General features: G+C 33.9%; 1 protein-coding gene across 2 annotated transcripts in view; it reads right to left on the bottom strand.

Moving 5' to 3' along the window:
* The window catches only part of SCFD1 (sec1 family domain containing 1), a 101,266-nt gene that overhangs the window by 44,306 nt on the left and 38,864 nt on the right, over positions 1-18,096 (bottom strand). For both annotated transcript variants that reach the window (XM_036093128.2, XM_036093129.2), the window contains exons 11-14: positions 17,348-17,487; positions 14,345-14,435; positions 13,717-13,790; positions 12,934-13,015 (exon numbers count right to left, since the gene is read on the bottom strand). In XM_036093128.2, the coding sequence (XP_035949021.1) occupies positions 12,934-13,015; positions 13,717-13,790; positions 14,345-14,435; positions 17,348-17,487 (387 nt within the window). The remainder of the gene's footprint in view (positions 1-12,933; positions 13,016-13,716; positions 13,791-14,344; positions 14,436-17,347; positions 17,488-18,096) is intronic.

Raw genomic sequence — 18,096 nt, 5'->3', positions numbered from 1 at the left:
GGGAATACTATAGAAAACCAAAGGACTATGCATGGAATACAAATTACATCTAGTGAATATGAACTCTGAAAGCCATAAATTTCTCAAAAATCCCTTTAAAAGGGCTAAGTGAAGAATCTGATTTTTAAAAAATTCTAGTGTTTTTCTCCCAATTTCAGAGTTACCAGTGGAAAATCAGCCTGATGTTTTTCACTTTTCAGTACACTACCTCAACATTTATATTAAATTAACATAACACACACACACACACAACTTTTTTGACTGGCGACAGCCTATTTTGAAATGGAACAAAAGAAGAGGGCACTTTTAAAAACTAGCTTGCCCCTTCACTCACAATAATAGAGAACTCTTAAGAGTCATCTGGGATGTACAAGTAGTATTCATATTTTGTCTTTTGAAAATCCATTACCAAGGGACATTTGTCAGATGAACTGTACAGGGCATGAAACGAATTCCTTTTTCCCTGTGAGGGATTTTTCCTTCTCTTAACCATTCTTTCCATTCTAGCTACAAACACCACCATTCTGGTGTTCCCTGCTCCCTGCTCCCTGCTCACTGCTCCCTCCTCACATGAGGAATTCTCATTCCTCACCTCAGTCTATGACTGTTGATGACAAAGTCTAGAGTGGTATTTCTTGGCCTTCCCTCTTTTCCAAACCCTAATTCTATCCCCTAGCACAAGTCAGCATTGAAAGTAAAGGTAAGAAAGGATTAGAGTTGGGGCACCTGGGTGGCTCAGTCGGTTAAGTGTCCGACTCTTGACCTCAGCTCAGGTCTTGATATCAGGGTCATGGGTTCAAGCCCCGTGTTGGGCTCCACGCCCAACTTAAAAAAAGAAAAAGAAAGGAAGGATTAGAGTTATATTTCCTTTTACTATTAAGAATCTCAATATTCCTCTCCTTCTACTTCTCACGGGAGAGAGAGGGGATGATAAACCCTTCTCAGTTGAAAGACAATACTAGGAATATTCCACATAATGAATTAAATAGGGTTTGAAAGAATAGGGATCTATACATCACATTTTATCTACAGGAAAGTATAGCCTAAGCTAAGATGAACTTAGAACTGTATTTTTATTTTATTTTATTTTTTAAAAGATTTTATTTATTTATTTGACAGAGAAAGAGACAGCAAGAGAGGGAATACAAGCAGGCGGAGTGGGAGAGGGAGAAGCAGGCTTCCCGTGGAGCAGGGAGCCCAATGCGGGGCTTGATCCCAGGACCCTGGGATCATGACCTGAGCTGAAGGCAGACGCTTAATGACTGAGCCACCCAGGCGTCCCTAGGACTGTATTTTTAGAATATAACCTATACCTAAGTTGAAGATCATTTATAACCTAGCTTTTCCTGTTCTTTCTTTCTTCTTCACATGTCTAATACCTATCATCTTTTAGTGCTATATTTGGATATCTGATCCCCTGGGTGGGCAGCACTTGTATTGTAATAGTCTGCAGTTGGTCGGTCACTAGAATATGAACTCCTTGTGACTACTTATTTATTTTTATATGCCTTGTCCCCTGCAAGGTAATGAACAAATTCTCCAAATCTCAACTGCTTTTTATGATATAACAAAATAGCATGTTAATATATTTTCCATTCTTTAGGTGTACATTTTGTTGCATTTCATACTGGTGGGTTTGAATTGGTTGCCATCATAAAAAATTATGTGGTGCAAAGCCCAGATAATACATGAAATTATCTTTGAAGGTGTTCTGTAACACAGGTGGATGAGTATATTTACTCTGGAGTACTTGTTCATATGACAGAGTGACTTAGAAATCTTAAATAAAATTCATCTATGCAGTGATGGACATTGATTGCACTGTCAGGGTGAGGAACTTGGTTAGGATCCTCAATTTTTACAACAGGCTATCAATCTTACCACTTGATTATCTCATTTCCAAATAGATGCATTTTTCTCTCAAATAAGAACACTGAATTTCTAGCATTTCAGGCCCAAATCAGAATATGCCACTTCAACTTCTCTGCTATCAAATTCCTACCAAAAGCTCAATTGAAAAAAAGTCATAACATATTATTTAAAGAATATGCAATCTTTCCACTCCAGATACTAAAATGTTATAAACTTAGACCTTACTACATTGGAAACTCATAAAACTGCCCTCACTGAATTATATATATTTTTTAATTTTTTAAAAGATTTTACTTATTTTAGAGAGGGAGAGAGTGCGTGAGCAGGTGCAAGCGGGGTGGGGGGCCCACGGGGAAGGGCAGAGGGAGAAGAGAGAGAACCTCAAGCAGTCTCCCTGCTGAGCATGGAGCTGGATGTGGGGCTGGATCCCCCTGAGATCATGACCTGAGTGGAAATCAAGAGTCAGACACCCAACCAACTGAGCCACCCAGGCGCCCCTGAATTATATTTTAATATTATACCTTTGACGTTCATTAAAGTTGCTATACAGAATTTTATATTAATATTTATATTATTTATAATATATTTTGATAATATTTATATTATTTTATATATTATTTTATTTTAAAATTAAGTACACAAGAATTAAAATTATGTTATATTAAAATTCATTACACAAGAGTGTAACTGATATTAATACACTATACCATTACATCACTTAATTTATTCTAGATAATGCCCAATATAAGCAATATATTTTGTGATATGATGCTAAGGAACACTTTGCTTAGAATAAAAAATATACTTAAAATAAATAAATATACTTAAATAAATAAATTAATTAATTAAATTTAAGGGGTGCCTGGCTGGCTCAGTCAGTGTAGCATGTAACTCTTGATCTCGGGGTCATGAGTTCAAGCCCCATAGTGGGAGTATACTTAAAATAAATAAATAAAAATTTTTAAAAAAGAATAAAAAACAAATTCTCCTTTCTGATAAGAAGGGTTTTGTTTTTTTTTAAACTTAATCACATCTCTCTCTTTTTTTAAATCTTGGTTGCCTGAAAATACAAAGCCAAATTTGAGAATTATCATTATAACTATATGTCACCTACTCCATTTTTATTTCATTATTTTTGTCCTATATGCTATTTGTGAAATCTGCCTTAAATCTGTTTTAGAATAAACAACTTTAATCTATAAATGATACTATATATTGACTCCTAAAAAAAACTCTGACTAAAGTGATCTATGTAATAAAAAATTTAAAATGTATGTGAAACGATCTTTACAGATGAAAAGTATTAAAAATACAAATATTAGCAACCTTATTATAATGAAATACCAAAAACTGCTTTATTTATAATATTTCTGGAAAAAATAGATTTATATGGCACTTGTAAACTATAATAAGTCTTATTTTACTATGACTCTCAGAAGCATTTAGTTTTAATTTATAACAACAATGTGTTGAACTCTTAAAAGATATAGCCAGGAAAAGAAGAGTAAATTAAATTTAAAGTAAGCACCAGAAAAGAAATAAGAAAAATTAGAACAGATATCAGTGAAATTAAAAACAAAAAATTAACAGAGAAAATCACTGGAACCAAAAGCTGACTCTTTGAAGAGATCAATAAAATTGATAAATATCTAGCCAGGTTAACTAAGAAAAAAGGAGAGAAAACACAAATGGAAAAATATCAGAAATGAAAGAGAGGCCATCACTACTGATCCTATGACATCAAAAGGATGATAAAGGAGTATTTTGAACAATTCTATGCTCACAAACTTGAGAATCTAGATGAAATGAGCCACTTCTTTGAAAGACACAATCCATGAAAACTCACTAAAAGAGAAATAGATAATCTGAATACGTCTACATCTATTAAAGAAATTGATCAATAATGAATAACCTTCCATAACAGAAAGCATAAAGTCTAGATGTGTTCACTAATGAATTCTGTCAAACATTTAAAGCAGAAATTATAACAGTTCTCTACAATCTCTTTTAGAAAATAGAATGCAAATCATGAGAAACTAGATGCTTTCCAGCTAAGATAGGAACAAGGCAAGGATGCCCCTTCTCGCACTCCTATTTAACACCGTATGGGAAGCCCTTGCTAATGCAATAAACAAGAGAAGGAAATCAGAGGTATACAGATTGGGAATAAAAAAAACAAAACTCTTCATTTGCAGAGGACACAACTGTTAATGTAGAAAATTTCAAAAAACAACCAAAAATTTCTGGAACTAATAAGCGGCTATATCACAGGTGCAGGATACAAGGTTAATATACAAAAGTCAATGGCTACAGTAGGAAAAAGGCAAGGATGTCCCCTCTTGCACTCTTTCAACCGCATAATGAAGGTCCTAGCTAATGTAATTAGAAAAGAAAAGGAAATAAAAGGAATAAAGACTGGGCAGGAAGAAATAAAACTGTCTTTGTTCACAGATGACATGCTTGTCTATATAGAAAATCCCAAAGAAACAACAACAAAAACTCCAGGAACTAGTAAGTGATTATATCAAGGCTGCAGGAGACAAGGCTAATATATAAAAGCCAACTGCTTTCTGATGTATTAGCAATGAACAATTTAAATCTGAAATTAAATAAAAAATACTATTTTCATTAGTACTCAAAAAAATAAAAAAAGAAAGAGTTATAAATCTAACCAAATACGTGTAAGATCTGTATGAGGAAAGCTACAAAACTCTGATTAAAGAAATCAAAGAAAACCAAATAAATGGAGAGATATTCCATGTTCTTCCTAACTTGATCTATAGATTCAATACAATCTCAATCAAACTCCCAGCAAGTTATTTTGTAGATATCAACAAACTGATTCTAAGGTTTATATGGAGACATGGGAGACCCAGAATAACCAAAACAATATTGAAGGAGAAGAAAAAAGATAGAGGACTTTATGACTTAAAATATAGCTACAATACCTAACCATGTGTTACTAGCCAAAAAGTAGGACAAATATATCAATGGAACAGAAAAGAGATATGCAGAAATAGACCCACACAAATATAGTCAACCTATCTTTCACAGAAAAGCAAAAGCAATTCAATGGAGAAAGGACAGTCTTTTCAACAAACAGTACCGGAACAACTGGGTATCTACATGCAAGAGAAAAAAAAAATGAATCCAGACACAGACCCTACCTTTAACAAAAATTAACTAAAAATGGATCATAGACCTAAAGGGAAATTCAAAACTATAAAACTCCTAGAAGATAACTTAGTCGACTTTAGGTATAGCAAAGACTTAATAGATACAACACCAAAGGCATGATCCACGAAAGAAAAAAATAAGCTGGACTTAATTAAAATGAGAAGCTTCTGTTCTGTGAAAGATACCGTCAAGAGAATGAGGAGACAAGCCACAGACGTGGAGAAAATATTTGCAAAAGATACATCCATTAGAGGACATTTTCCCCCAAAATACAGAGAATGCTTAAAACTCAACATTAAGAAAATAAACAACCCAGTTAAAAAAATGGGCCAAAGATGGGAACAGACACCTCACCAAAGAAGATCCAGATGGCAAGTAAGCATATGAAAAGATGATCCACATCATATGTCATTAGGGAACTGCTAATTAAAACAATGTGATACCACTACACATATATTAGAATCATTGAAATCCCAATGCTGACAACACCGAATGCTGGTAAGGATGTGAAGCAACAAGAACTCTCATTCACTGCTGGTGGGGATGCAGAATAGCGCAGCCACTTTGGAAGGCAGTTTGGCAGTGGGCAGTTTTGTTACAAATCTAAACATACTCTTATCATATGATCCAGCAACCAACTCCTTGGTATTTATCCAAAGGAGCTAAAAATATATCCACCCAAAAACCTTCTCATGGGCATTTATAGCATCTTTATTTATAACATACATACATATATATATATATATGTATGTATGTATATATACCCATGAAATCATGAACACCATCTAGATAGTGAACCTACCATTCATTACCCAGAAAAGTTTCCTTTGTAATGCCTCCCTTTTGGCCCTCCAATACTCTTCTCCAGGTTACTAGGCAAGCAGTGATATGCATTTCGTCACTACAGATTAGCTTGCATTTTTATGAATTTAATGTAAATGCAATCATATTATGTACTTTTCTTTAATGTGGCTTCTTCGTGTATTTGAAATTCATCCATATTGTTGTATGTGTCAAAGCACCTTCCTTTTCATTGCTGAATAGTATTCCATTTTATGGATATAATTTATCCAATTCAGCTGTCAGTGGACATTGAGTTGTTTCCAGTTTTTGGTTATTACAACAAAGTTGCTGTAAATATTTGTGTACAATAAACATAGGCTTTCATTTGCCTTGGGTAAATACCTAGGAATGGAACGGCTGGACCAATGATAGGTTTCTGTTTAACATTTTACAAACTGAGGAACTATTTTCCAAAGTGGATATACCATTTTATATTTCTACCAGCAGTGTATCAAAGTTCTAGTTCCTCTGTACCTTTGCCAAAGGTTGGCATGATTGATTTTTTAATTTTAGACATTTTTAATAGATGTGTAGTGATGTCTCATTGTGGTTTTTGCTTCCATTTTTCTAATGATTAACGAGATTAAACTTGTCATCTATATACCTTTTTCAGATAAGTCTGTTTAAATCTTATGCCCATTTTTTAATTAGGTTATTTATTTTCTTATTGAATGTTCTGAGAAGTCTTTATTTCTCTGAATTTAATCTTTATAATTGGATCTCAATGACAATGCTTTATCTTCTCAAAAGCAGATGGCAGAGAAGTGAGAGCAGAGAGCTAGAGAAAGGTAATCACACACTTTTTTGGGAGTTGTGGAAATAGTCTCCTGAAATTCACAGTGAGTGAGAAGTTAAAGGATATTCCACTCATTCAAGAGCTACCTTTGGTCAAAAATTGAAGAAAACTTCAAGTTCTGATAGTGACTCATCTTATTTGGACAAGAAGAGGTAAAAGACAATGAGAGCTTATCCACTGGGGACTTTCTATTACGGAACATATTGTCCCCCTGCCTCGAAAAGACATCAAGATCATACGAACATTCGCTTGGTATGTATACTGAGATCATTTAAAATATAGCCAGAGAGGGGCGCCTGGGCGTCTCAGATGGTTAAGCGTCTGCCTTCAGGTCAGGTCATGATCTCTGGGTCCTGGGATCCAGCCCCCCATTGGGCTCCTGGCTCAGAGGGGAGTCTGCTTCTCCTTCTCCCTCTGCCTCTCTCCCCTGCTTATGCTCTTTCTCTCTTTCTCTGTTTCAAAAGAATTAAAAAAAAAAAAAAAAATACAGCCAGAGAAATGTTCTGATTTCTAGTACAGTAAAATTTCTTCCCTATTGTGATAGGGGAGTGGTGATCAGTTAATGAAAGTCAGTTAATGTAAAGAATGACAAAAAAAAACCCCACAAACCTGTGTTTTGGGTGTGTGTGTGTGTGTGTATAATATAAAACACAAACATACATTCTAAATACTGACTTTTAACTTAAGACCTAAAATACACAATTGTCTGTCAATCTTTTTTTTTTTTTCCAATTTTTATAGCATTTATTTTATAATCATGATTTCTTAGTCCTTATTAAGTTGATACAATTTGGGGAAATAAATACTCCCCTTTTTGTTGCATATGTATGAGTAGAGGAAGAGGGAAGAGAATATGAGAGAATAGGCAACAGGTGTAGGGAGCAGAAAGATAAAGTTGAAGAGAGACGGTGAGTGTTTCTATGAACCCTTCCTAAGCAGTACCAACCAACAAAGTATACGAAGTTGGCAACGTGAGCGTTTTCTTCTCAGTGGACTTCTGAAAGTGTGAAATAATATGGAACCACATTCAGCATACATTAATTATATAGCATCGTGGCAGATGTTTTCTATCAGACATGATGTATATATTCTTTTTTCCTCAATTTTTAAGCTCCACAGATGACACTATTCATGAAGCACTTTTAGTGTATTATTCAGCAAATATTAATTATGATCATATAAACCAATCTTGCTTAGCAGAAAGCACTATTAGCTGCCATGCAAAGGTTCTCCTTTCAAGTAACACTTAAATGTACACTTGGAGCTTTCAGATAAAGTTCTTGAAGGGCATTCCTCTTTCAGTTGGGTTTACAACTCATCTGCAACACTAAATGCAGATAAAATAAAGATCACACCTTGTTTAAAGGTTTCCACATAAATGCCCCTTGCAAACGTAGCCAATATCTTGTCCAGAGAGTAATGGTAAAGAAACTGTTCTCCTTCAGCCTTTTTCTTCTCCCATTTCCTCTAAAGGTCTTTATCCCAATGTCTCGGTGCTCCATCGGTGAGTGTGAGGCAGGGCTGCCTCCGTGCTGGAGATGCCTGTCACAGAGAAGGTCGGAATGTGCGCAGATAACCCTGCCTTATGCTCATCTCATCAGCTGATGTAGGTCCGATACCTTTTCTTTGAGTGCAGAGGTTTCACTAAATTTTTTTTTCTTTCCTGCATAAAGCACATCTATAAGGGATCACCTATGATTTCTAGTTTCAGATTCTTTGAAGTGAAACCAAAAAACTTACAGACATTTGCAAAGCAATTTTAGTATTTTTCAAGATTTTCCCAATTTTTACAGTTAAAAATTTTTTTTTTTAACCTAGTACTAATTTAAACAAGAGTTAAATCACCATCTTCAATAAGTCTAAGGTGTATAACCTAGTTTTAAAGAAACAATCCTCTTTTCCTACTCATACAATTGGCATAAATAGTTTGGAATCAAATATAAATAACTCTTAGGTAAGCAAAAAATTCAACCTGTGAGGCATCCTAGCCGCCAGCTGTCTGCATGTCATAGTGTGGCCAGCAGCCGCTATGTTTTATAGAGGGAATAAAGGGCATCAGTTAATTTGGCATGTTGACTAGTGGAAATCAGTTAAGAGAGTGTCTATTTTATTTTTAAAGCTTGTCTTCCCCTAGAAGAGATAAAAAGTTGAGCCAAAGTAAAATAAGCCCCCTGGAGGAGATGCTAAGTTTAAAAGCTAGCACTGCTACCAAGGGCTAAACTTTGTACAGAGTGTAGACATAAGGCAGTAGTACATCTGCTTGATCAGATGATGTCTTTAGATCTAATTCAGTACCTCTTAACTTTCTCCACAAGAAGCAGCAAAACAAAAATAAAAATTCAGCACCAGTGAAGCCTCAATCCATAACAGCTTACTAACAGCTTGTTTTTGCTGGCTGTATTCAGATGGAGTGTTCAGATGTTAGAGATCTTCCTTTCAGGTGGGAGCATTAGGGGAAAGAGTACATCATGCCATTTCTAACTCTCATCTACTATGACTTACACATAGGGGTCTTTTCCTTTTCTTAGGTATCTGCTAAAGAGTACTTAATTCAGTTTAACTATGCAGGTGGGATAACAATAACTGAAATAAATTAAAATCTGTCTATAAATTATTTAAGTAATCCCAGGAGTCATTCCCCAAAAACCAGCAAGTGGTGAAGCCATATTTGTATTAGAAATGAAAGAATTGCTAAGGAGAGATTTAAAAGGTATGGATTACTCGAAACAAATGAGAACTCAACAATTTACTCTTTAATCTATTAAACTAAAGTTAACCACCCAAGCCACTAAAACCCTTAGAATAGTAACATAATATCTGCCAAAGTTGTTGCAAATTGATGTGCTACTTCTAGCTTTCCACCAAAACAATGATTGCCAGATAACTGTCACGACTTCTAAAGAAATTATTTCCTTCTAGTATTCTGCTTCAGAAAATGATCTAAGGAAATGTAAAAAGCAGCTATGATCTAAACATCCCAAAAGGAGAAATATGCAAAACTGAAATGAAGATGAATGAATACCAAGGGAAATGTTCTAAGATCTCTTCATAAAAAGTCATAATATTCTTCCTAATAGTAATAAAAAATATTAGGTGAATAAAAGTTTACAAAGAAGTGAAGCTCAAATAGTCAATAAACTGGGGAAAAGAGCAAGTGACCATGGAGAAAACTACTTACTTAGCTAATAGGAACATTACAGCCAGAGGTACCTGGTGTAGAATAGTAATAGTACAAATAAACACGCCACTTAAAAGTAAATATTATGAGGCTGGAAATTTAATAATTATGGAAAACTTTAAGAAGAAATTTTATAACCAGCAGTAATGAGAAATATTGGGAATAGCAGAATTTACATCCTAATTTTGACAAGGAGGAAGAATAACTTAAAAGAGAGGGTCAACATTACAAGGACTCTTCACAGAAAACATTCCAATTTTTCTCCACTAAAAGAATTTCTTGTATCAGAATATTTCTTAGAGTATGCAGTTTATTAAATACAACTATAACTGATATGTAAGTATTTAAGATAAATATTCTCCTTTATCAATGATATTTAAAGATGTTCTGATGTTGACTGGGTTTTTTAAGAATGACCCAATGAGGAACAGTGTATCCTATAGAGGGCATCAGTTTCCTTCTCCAAGTGAATGTCCTTTGTAGCACGGTTTCTTTAAATCAGACCCTGTTAAAAGGGTGTCCTCCTTGCGTTAAAGCAGAACAATTATCCCAAAATATGTGGCTTTTTAATAAAATCACTTAACACACTGAATGACAAATTAGTTTGAACTTGTTTTATAAAGAGAGCCAAATTACCAGGTCTTAAAGCAGAATTATGTGGGTCATGCATGGTAGCATGTTAAAGTCAGACAGATGGCCTCTACTAGCACAAAATGATTTTGAAAAACTCATATAAAATCATTAGTGTAAAATTACAAATAAACATCATAAAGAATTTATAGTAAATTTTGCCTTAAAAAAACACCATTTTTCATCTAGACAGTAGTAATAGCTGTCTTTCAATTCCACACTTATTTCCAGAACTCACCCATCACTCATACTCTTCAATTCTCCATTTGAAACGCAAATCAGATCATGTCATTAATCTCCAATGACTTCCCATCACACTTAAATTGCTATTTCTCTTGATCCCATAGTCTATCACTTTTTCCCTCCTCACCATAAGCACTATTAGTCTTTTTTTACATCCTTAAACACACCAACCTCGTTCCTTGTCCTAAGGCTTTTGCACTTTTTAGTCCCTCTGACTGGAATGGTTGGCCCTGAGATTTTTACTAAGTGGCTCCATGTGATTCAGGTCTCAACCCAAACATCACATCAAAGGTGATTTCCCTAACCACTTAGAGTAGCCCTCTCAGCTGTTCTCTATCACCCTGTTTTTACGTCACCTAAATGACTGAAGTTATCTTATCTATTTTCTAATTTGGGTACTTTGTTTATTGTTACTACAATATTAGCTCCAAGAGAATAGAGAACTTGTCTTATTTACCCCAGAACTTCCAGTGCCTAGCACAACATACAGTTTCAAAAAACATGACTGAATAAGTCAATTACTTTAGCTAGAATTTTCCCAAACCATAAGCTCTAGTCTCTGACCTGGAGTATATTCATATAAATTTGTAGCAGGATAATGTTTGTAAAGTTTTATGAATAGGATGAAATTGAGTGCTTTCCACAGGTACAATAATCAGTTACTTTGGGTTACACAAATCAGGTTTGATGGAGGAGCTGAGCTTGGCATATTCCTGGTTTTACAGCTATGAGACCTGAGGTCAGAAAGTAAAATATAAGAATAAACTTTACTAATGAAAAAATACACAAACAAAAAAAACTAAAGTCAAAGGAAATCCAAAGAACAGCTTAAATCTTAAAGCCCATATAGGACTATTAACAACTGTCATAACTTCTTAGAATTTGTTTTTTACTTCTTGTCTATTTATTTGCATGTAGCACCTAGCACCCTGCCTGGCATACAGCAAGTACTCTAAAAATGTTTAATGGATCATAAGATCCTCAGTATATAATTACAATTTAACAGATATAAACTAGAACTTATATTTTGTTCTGAAACAGGAAATTTAAAAAAATTTTTATATTAGATTCATTCTTCACCTTGTAAGCAAAGCCTTTCTTTCCTACTGAAGGGAATTCTCAATATAGCTCTCTGTTACATTTCACCTGGTTATATACATTATCTCCACAGGAAACAATGACCTCAGGTGTTTACAGATCTGAGCAACCTTTTCCCATTTTACAAAGATGCTACATATGGAAGGGAAATATCATCAGCAGAGTCATCTATAAACAGCACAATTATTCTATTTCTATTTCTGTAGGTACATGAAAATAGCAAATATCAATACTGAGATGTGGAACAAAAGAAATTATGCATGTTTAAATTCCATGCTGCACACTGTCCATTATCCATCTGTACTAACTCCTTCCTATTCTTATGACTTTTTAGATCATTAAAAAAGAAAAATGTTTAAGTCCCCTTTCCATAAATTCAAGGTGTTATCAACATCCTTGACAGGCAACAAGCATATTTAGCTTTTTTACATTCCTTTTTCAAATGTAACATATCACATGGAAAGCAGGGGTTAGTAATAACCATGTTCTAGCATATGGTCAATCTGTCTTTGAAATTCAGCTCCACACCCAGAGAATAAGTGACAGTAGAATACTGAGGGGCTGATTAAGTCAGGCTGATATGGGATAATCATGAACAAAGTAATGAGGTAAAAGAGCTATAACAACAACATATAGAAAATACAATCTACTATTTTCAAAATCACAGTACAACAGGAGACAGAAGCTTTAATGGTGAAAGACTCATCTAAAACTAAAAGTTAATGGACATTTTAGATAGTACTATAGTAAAAGGGGTGTCTAAATCTGTATTATTGATGGTTAGACACAGGTCTACTGTTAACATAGTAAGTGTAGAGATAGTATTGAGGCAATATTGAGGCAACATAATAGAAATAACACAGATTCTAACTTCTATTTACTGAACGTGTGACCTTGGCAAATCACTATTCTTTCTGGATTCTTAAGCTTCCTCATTTGTGAAAAATGAAGGTAATAATGTTGCCTTTGGTAATTGTATCTCATAATGTTATAGTGAGGCCTCAATGGGATAGGGAATATGAAATCATCTTAAAAAGTATAAAACCCTATATAAATAGAATACATAAATACTGTGGGGGGGAAAAGTTAAATTTACCTTTATATGCTCTAAAACAGCAGTGGCAACATTTGTATGGAGATCAATAAGTCTTTTTTTTTCAAGGAGTTCTGGCAAAGAACTACAAGTATCAAAAAATTGAAAATTAACCATTAAATTTTCTAAGAAAATGACACAGACCTTAATAAAACACACACCTGGGTGTTTCTTCTGAGGAAACTTAGAACAGTAAAAAAAGTGACAAGATGACAAGTTAAACTGTCTATCAAATGAATTTAATCTCTAAGCTTTACCATACACAGTATTCACTACTTTAATATAGGCGAAATGCTTCTTGGTTTAAAGTAATCTGTCTCTTAAATATCATTATTCCACCATTTCACTTTCTGATTCCAAAATCTGGAGGTTTAGAATATAGTCAGATTAATGGAAAAACAATTTTACCTATATATCTAAAACACATTTCCTCTCTTCTTGATGGCATTTCATAAATATCAGAAAGAAATTGCATTTAACCTTTAGTTAATAAAATAATAGCAGCAATGATAAAATTAATAATAATTTGCATTATTTTATCACCAATACTATCTTCTCGGTAAAAATATCCCATTATACAATTCTAACTAGTGAAAGAAGCAAATGATTTGTTATATGAAAAAGGGAATTTAAATCAGCTGGAACACATTAAAAACACAATTTAGTTTTTCCAAGGTCTATGCTATTACCTACTATTTCTTATTATAAAAATATTAGCCAAGTTTTTAACGTTCAAAATAAATCTTATCAACAGAAAGACTTAAAGAGCATATACTGCTTACTTACCTAACAGCTGATGTAAGCTTAGCAGTATTGTCAGAAAGCATACTTATGGCTCCTTCATCTTCCCCTTCTAGTCCCTGAGGAGGAAAAAAAGATCTCAGAAGCATAAAAATCAATATATTCCTAAGATCAGTGATAAACACTAAGATTTAAGTCACTCAGAGTAACAGTTCTTCTCCTCTAAGGAACAAGCATATCCATTTTTGACAGTTACAGAAAAGTTCTGGTCACCACCAGTCTAGTAAGTTGGATGATGAAGGACCAGCAAGTATTTTCAGATAAAGAAATAGGTACAGAGACTTGCCACAGGTCATGTAGTAATAAATAGTAGAGCTGAACTCTGGGATTAGGTCAAAGTGTAGTAGAATGAGCAGCACTGGAAAATATATCTCTAAAATGAAGCCACATTATATATTTTTTCAGACCGTAAGTTCAGATTCTTTTAAAACACTTTGCTCTTCTCATTATTCAGGTTTCTTTTTGACAAAGATCTTTTATGTAAGTTGAGAATACTCTTCTTATTAAAACAATGAATGGTTTCAAATTTTCATGAGAAAAAAAAAAGTTAATCTCTTTCTCTCTCCAGATGTCCTGCTTCCCTGTAATTCTAAGAAAGCAAAGGAAATCTTACCATAATGCTTTTAAGTCGTTTAACCTCATCTTCCTGTGCTCTGTAAGATTCTAGTTCTTGCTGAACTGACTCTGCAACTTCTGGGAATGGACTGAAACAGTATTGAATAAAAGGAACTATGAGTATGACATTAAAATGTTGATTTTGTGTGAATTCTGAAATATACTCAATGAGGATTTATTTTTATTTTAAATGTACCTATTTGAATTTGAATATATTTAACATATGATATAGCATAAATTTAGCATAAATATAACCATATATCCTTGGATATCTATTTATATTATAAATACTATTTCTTTAAAATGCGTATCATAATTCTTATACACCTAAGCAAATTTAAATTTATTTCTATTATTTTCATTAACCATATCACATTTTTCTTCACATATACACTGTTAGAAAAAGAAAAGTAAAACATTTAAGTGACTGAAAAACAAAGAAGAGAAGGTATGGTATATGAAACATCAATTAAATATTACCACCCAAATTAACACAGAGGGTCAGATGGTTCATATAATTACAAAGATGGCATTTAAAAAATATTTCATGCAAGTAATTGTGAAAAAAAATTTTAATTCTGTAAGCTTAGTATCTTAGAACACTGCTAGTAAAAATAGAACATAGGTCACAGTTTTGTTGGTCTAAAGCCTGATGTCTTCTTCCAGGCAAGTGTGGCTTAGCAGTAATTTCCATAGACTTCAGACACAAGTGATCTGCAATCATTGAGAAGCTTTGATAGAAAAAATTTCACATGGCACTAATCTTGAATAATTCTAAATAAGTGTATGTTGACCATAAAATGGTTCCTAATGTAAGTATTTTTCATTTACAGCTTTAGAGGAGGCCAGAAGCTTTTCTTCCTTTAAGAAAGAAAAGGTCATATTTGAGCAGCAATGAAACAAAAACCCTTTGCCCTGACATTTGATAGCACTTCATTAATGATCAGCACATTTCATCCAGTAGACACTGAGAGAAATGACAGAAGACCCTGAGAGGACTTTGAAGACCACGGTCCAGTTTTATATGACAACCACAGGCGCTAACCTCCGCTTCAAGAGACTCTATGCTGGCAGAACATAGCACTGAGCATATTAAAATGTGCTGGTTGAACTACATGATCCTGAAATCTCCAGTATTTTCAGATCTCAGAGCTAACAGACATCATTAACTGCTTACATTTATGGAGTGTTTACTGTATGCCAAACACAAAGTGCGAAGAATGTGTCTCTATTCTCTCATATAACCTAACCACAATCTTGGTGAGGTACACTGTATTAATAATTAGGACCAGGGCCTTTTGGGATCTTCCAGGACTGGGCTTTATTCTTGCTTTTATCAATGACAACTGGATGACTCTGGGTAAGTTACTTCTTTATATTATTTCACTTCATCTTCATAAAAACCTTCTGAAGTAGGGCAACAGGTAGAATTATCATACCTACGTTTTACTGATGTGGAAACTGAAGCTCAGAGAGATTTAAGTAACTTGTTTTATTCCACACTATCTGCCAGTGTCTTTGTGCCCATATTGCTATTACTATATTTCTAGAATATCGTAGTATGACATTCAGAGGGAGAGTTATTCAGGGCTATTCTTACAAACAAAAAATTAAAGTTCTTACTATTCAACTGACTTCTTGGATTGTTCCTAAATATATAAAGAAAATATTCAAATCTTCCATAAATGAAAAAAAATTTTTTTAAAGATTTATTTATTTGACAGAGAGAGAGAGACAGCGAGAGAGGAAACACAAGCAGGGGGAGTGGGAGAGGGAGAAGCAGGCTTCCCGCAGAGCATGGAGGCTCGATCCCAGGACCCTGGGATCATGACCTGAGCCAAAGGCAGACGCTTAATGAATTAGTCACCCAGGCACCCCGAGATTTTTTTCTTAAGCTTTTTTCTACTAGAAAATATAAATCCTAAGATTAATTTTAAAATATCCTGCATCCTTTAGAAATAATGTAAATGTAATTTCTTGTACCTTGCCACTATGGCAAAAAGCATAGACTATGGAATTCCAAAGAGAAGAAAATTATTTAAAATAAATTATAACAGTACCCAAATTGCCAGTCAGAAAGAGGAGGACAGGGACTTTTCGCTGCAGAGAAAATAAAATTCCTTGTTATAAGCAATGTGACTTTGCAATGTTAAAAAAATAAGTTAATAAATAAAAAGATAAAACACACAAAAAACCCAGCTGGTTGAATCAAGTCTTATCTTACTTCTGTTTAAACATAAATGAGGTAAAAAAGAACAGCCATATCAGGACTTGGTCACATATATAGGTACAGTAATACCTGAAATACTCAAAATAATAATAACATTTTATTTCATAATTGTTGAGGAGCAGCATTCTTTTTCTCTCAGAAAAATGATTTTTTTTTTTTTTTTTTTGGTTTAGAATGATTTCTCCAGCCATAATGACCACTAGATAACTATTTTAACAATTACTGAGCCCATGAAATACCCTAAACTTTAAGGGACATAGCAATGGGATCTGTATATCTGCCTATAAGAAATCACACAGCTAATTATTATTTCTAATGTGCTTTAAATAAACGTTTTTCAGGTTTAGGTATTCTCTTCTCCACAGAGATCTAAAACTATGTTTGTATGAAGGCAAACATGGAACAAAGAGGGAAGATTACATTTCAATGTTTCTCTATCATAAAAACCTATTTTAATGAAAGGCAGAAATGGTCTTGCAGAAGGTCAGTGGGGACAACAACACAATTTAGAAAGACTACCTGTAAAATCTACAAAATCATATGGTATGAGCTTACTGAAAAGGGAAGTGGCCCCTGAAAAACAACAAGAAACAACCTAGGAACCAGGAAGAAACAGATATATCCCTATAGACTAATTATAGCTCCTACTCATTGTGTAGAAGAACGACCATGATCTTTTTGATTTTTTTCATCAAATTCATTAAGTCAGATGACATCTTCATTTCCTTATAAGGGGTGAATCTTTAACTTACTGATGTTTTTCTTACTTACCTTCCTTTATGTTTCTGCCAAAATTTATCAACTGGAGTTAAATCATAAGACTTCTTGTTTTTTCTCTTTGGTCTAGCACCAGCTGGAGAATTTTCTACTCCTAAAGATTCTTCCAAATTAACTCTGTTTAAGTGGAAATCCTAGGAAAAAGTAATCCTTTTTTAAGTAACAGTTCAAGAACCATAACATTTCCTACAACAAGGAAAATAACACAGATTCTTAATGCCTTTTCTAATAATTCTAAGGACAAAATTCACATCCGAAATTTAAAGACCTCCTTCCAATGTTTTGTTACACACAAATGTACCTTTAATATTTATGTATTTTAATTAAAGTAGTAGATGCAAATGATTAAAACTTCAAAAAATACATAAAAATCATGTTAAGGTTCTTGTGTATCCCTCTAGAAAAATATTTTTGCATATGCCAGCATACACATATCCTTTTATTTTATTTTATTTTTTTAAGATTTTATTTATTTGACAGAGAGAGACACAGCGAGAGAGGGAACACAAGCAGGGGGAGTGGGAGAGGGAGAAGCAGGCTTCCCGTGGAGCAGGGAGCCCGATGCGGGGCTCGATCCCAGGACCCTGGGATCATGACCTGAGCCGAAGGCAGATGCTTAACGACTGAGCCACCCAGGCGCCCCCCACACATATCCTTTTAAAGAACTGCATTACATTATACGTTTTTTGTACCTTACTTTTCTCAAGTAATAATGTATTTTATTATTATTTTTTAAGATTTTA

The sequence above is a fragment of the Halichoerus grypus genome, chromosome 8, assembly GCF_964656455.1.
Source record: "Halichoerus grypus chromosome 8, mHalGry1.hap1.1, whole genome shotgun sequence".
Lineage (NCBI taxonomy): Eukaryota > Metazoa > Chordata > Mammalia > Carnivora > Phocidae > Halichoerus > Halichoerus grypus.
The sequence above is the reverse complement of the archived record's forward strand: the minus strand, read 5'-3'. Positions and strand labels throughout refer to the sequence as shown.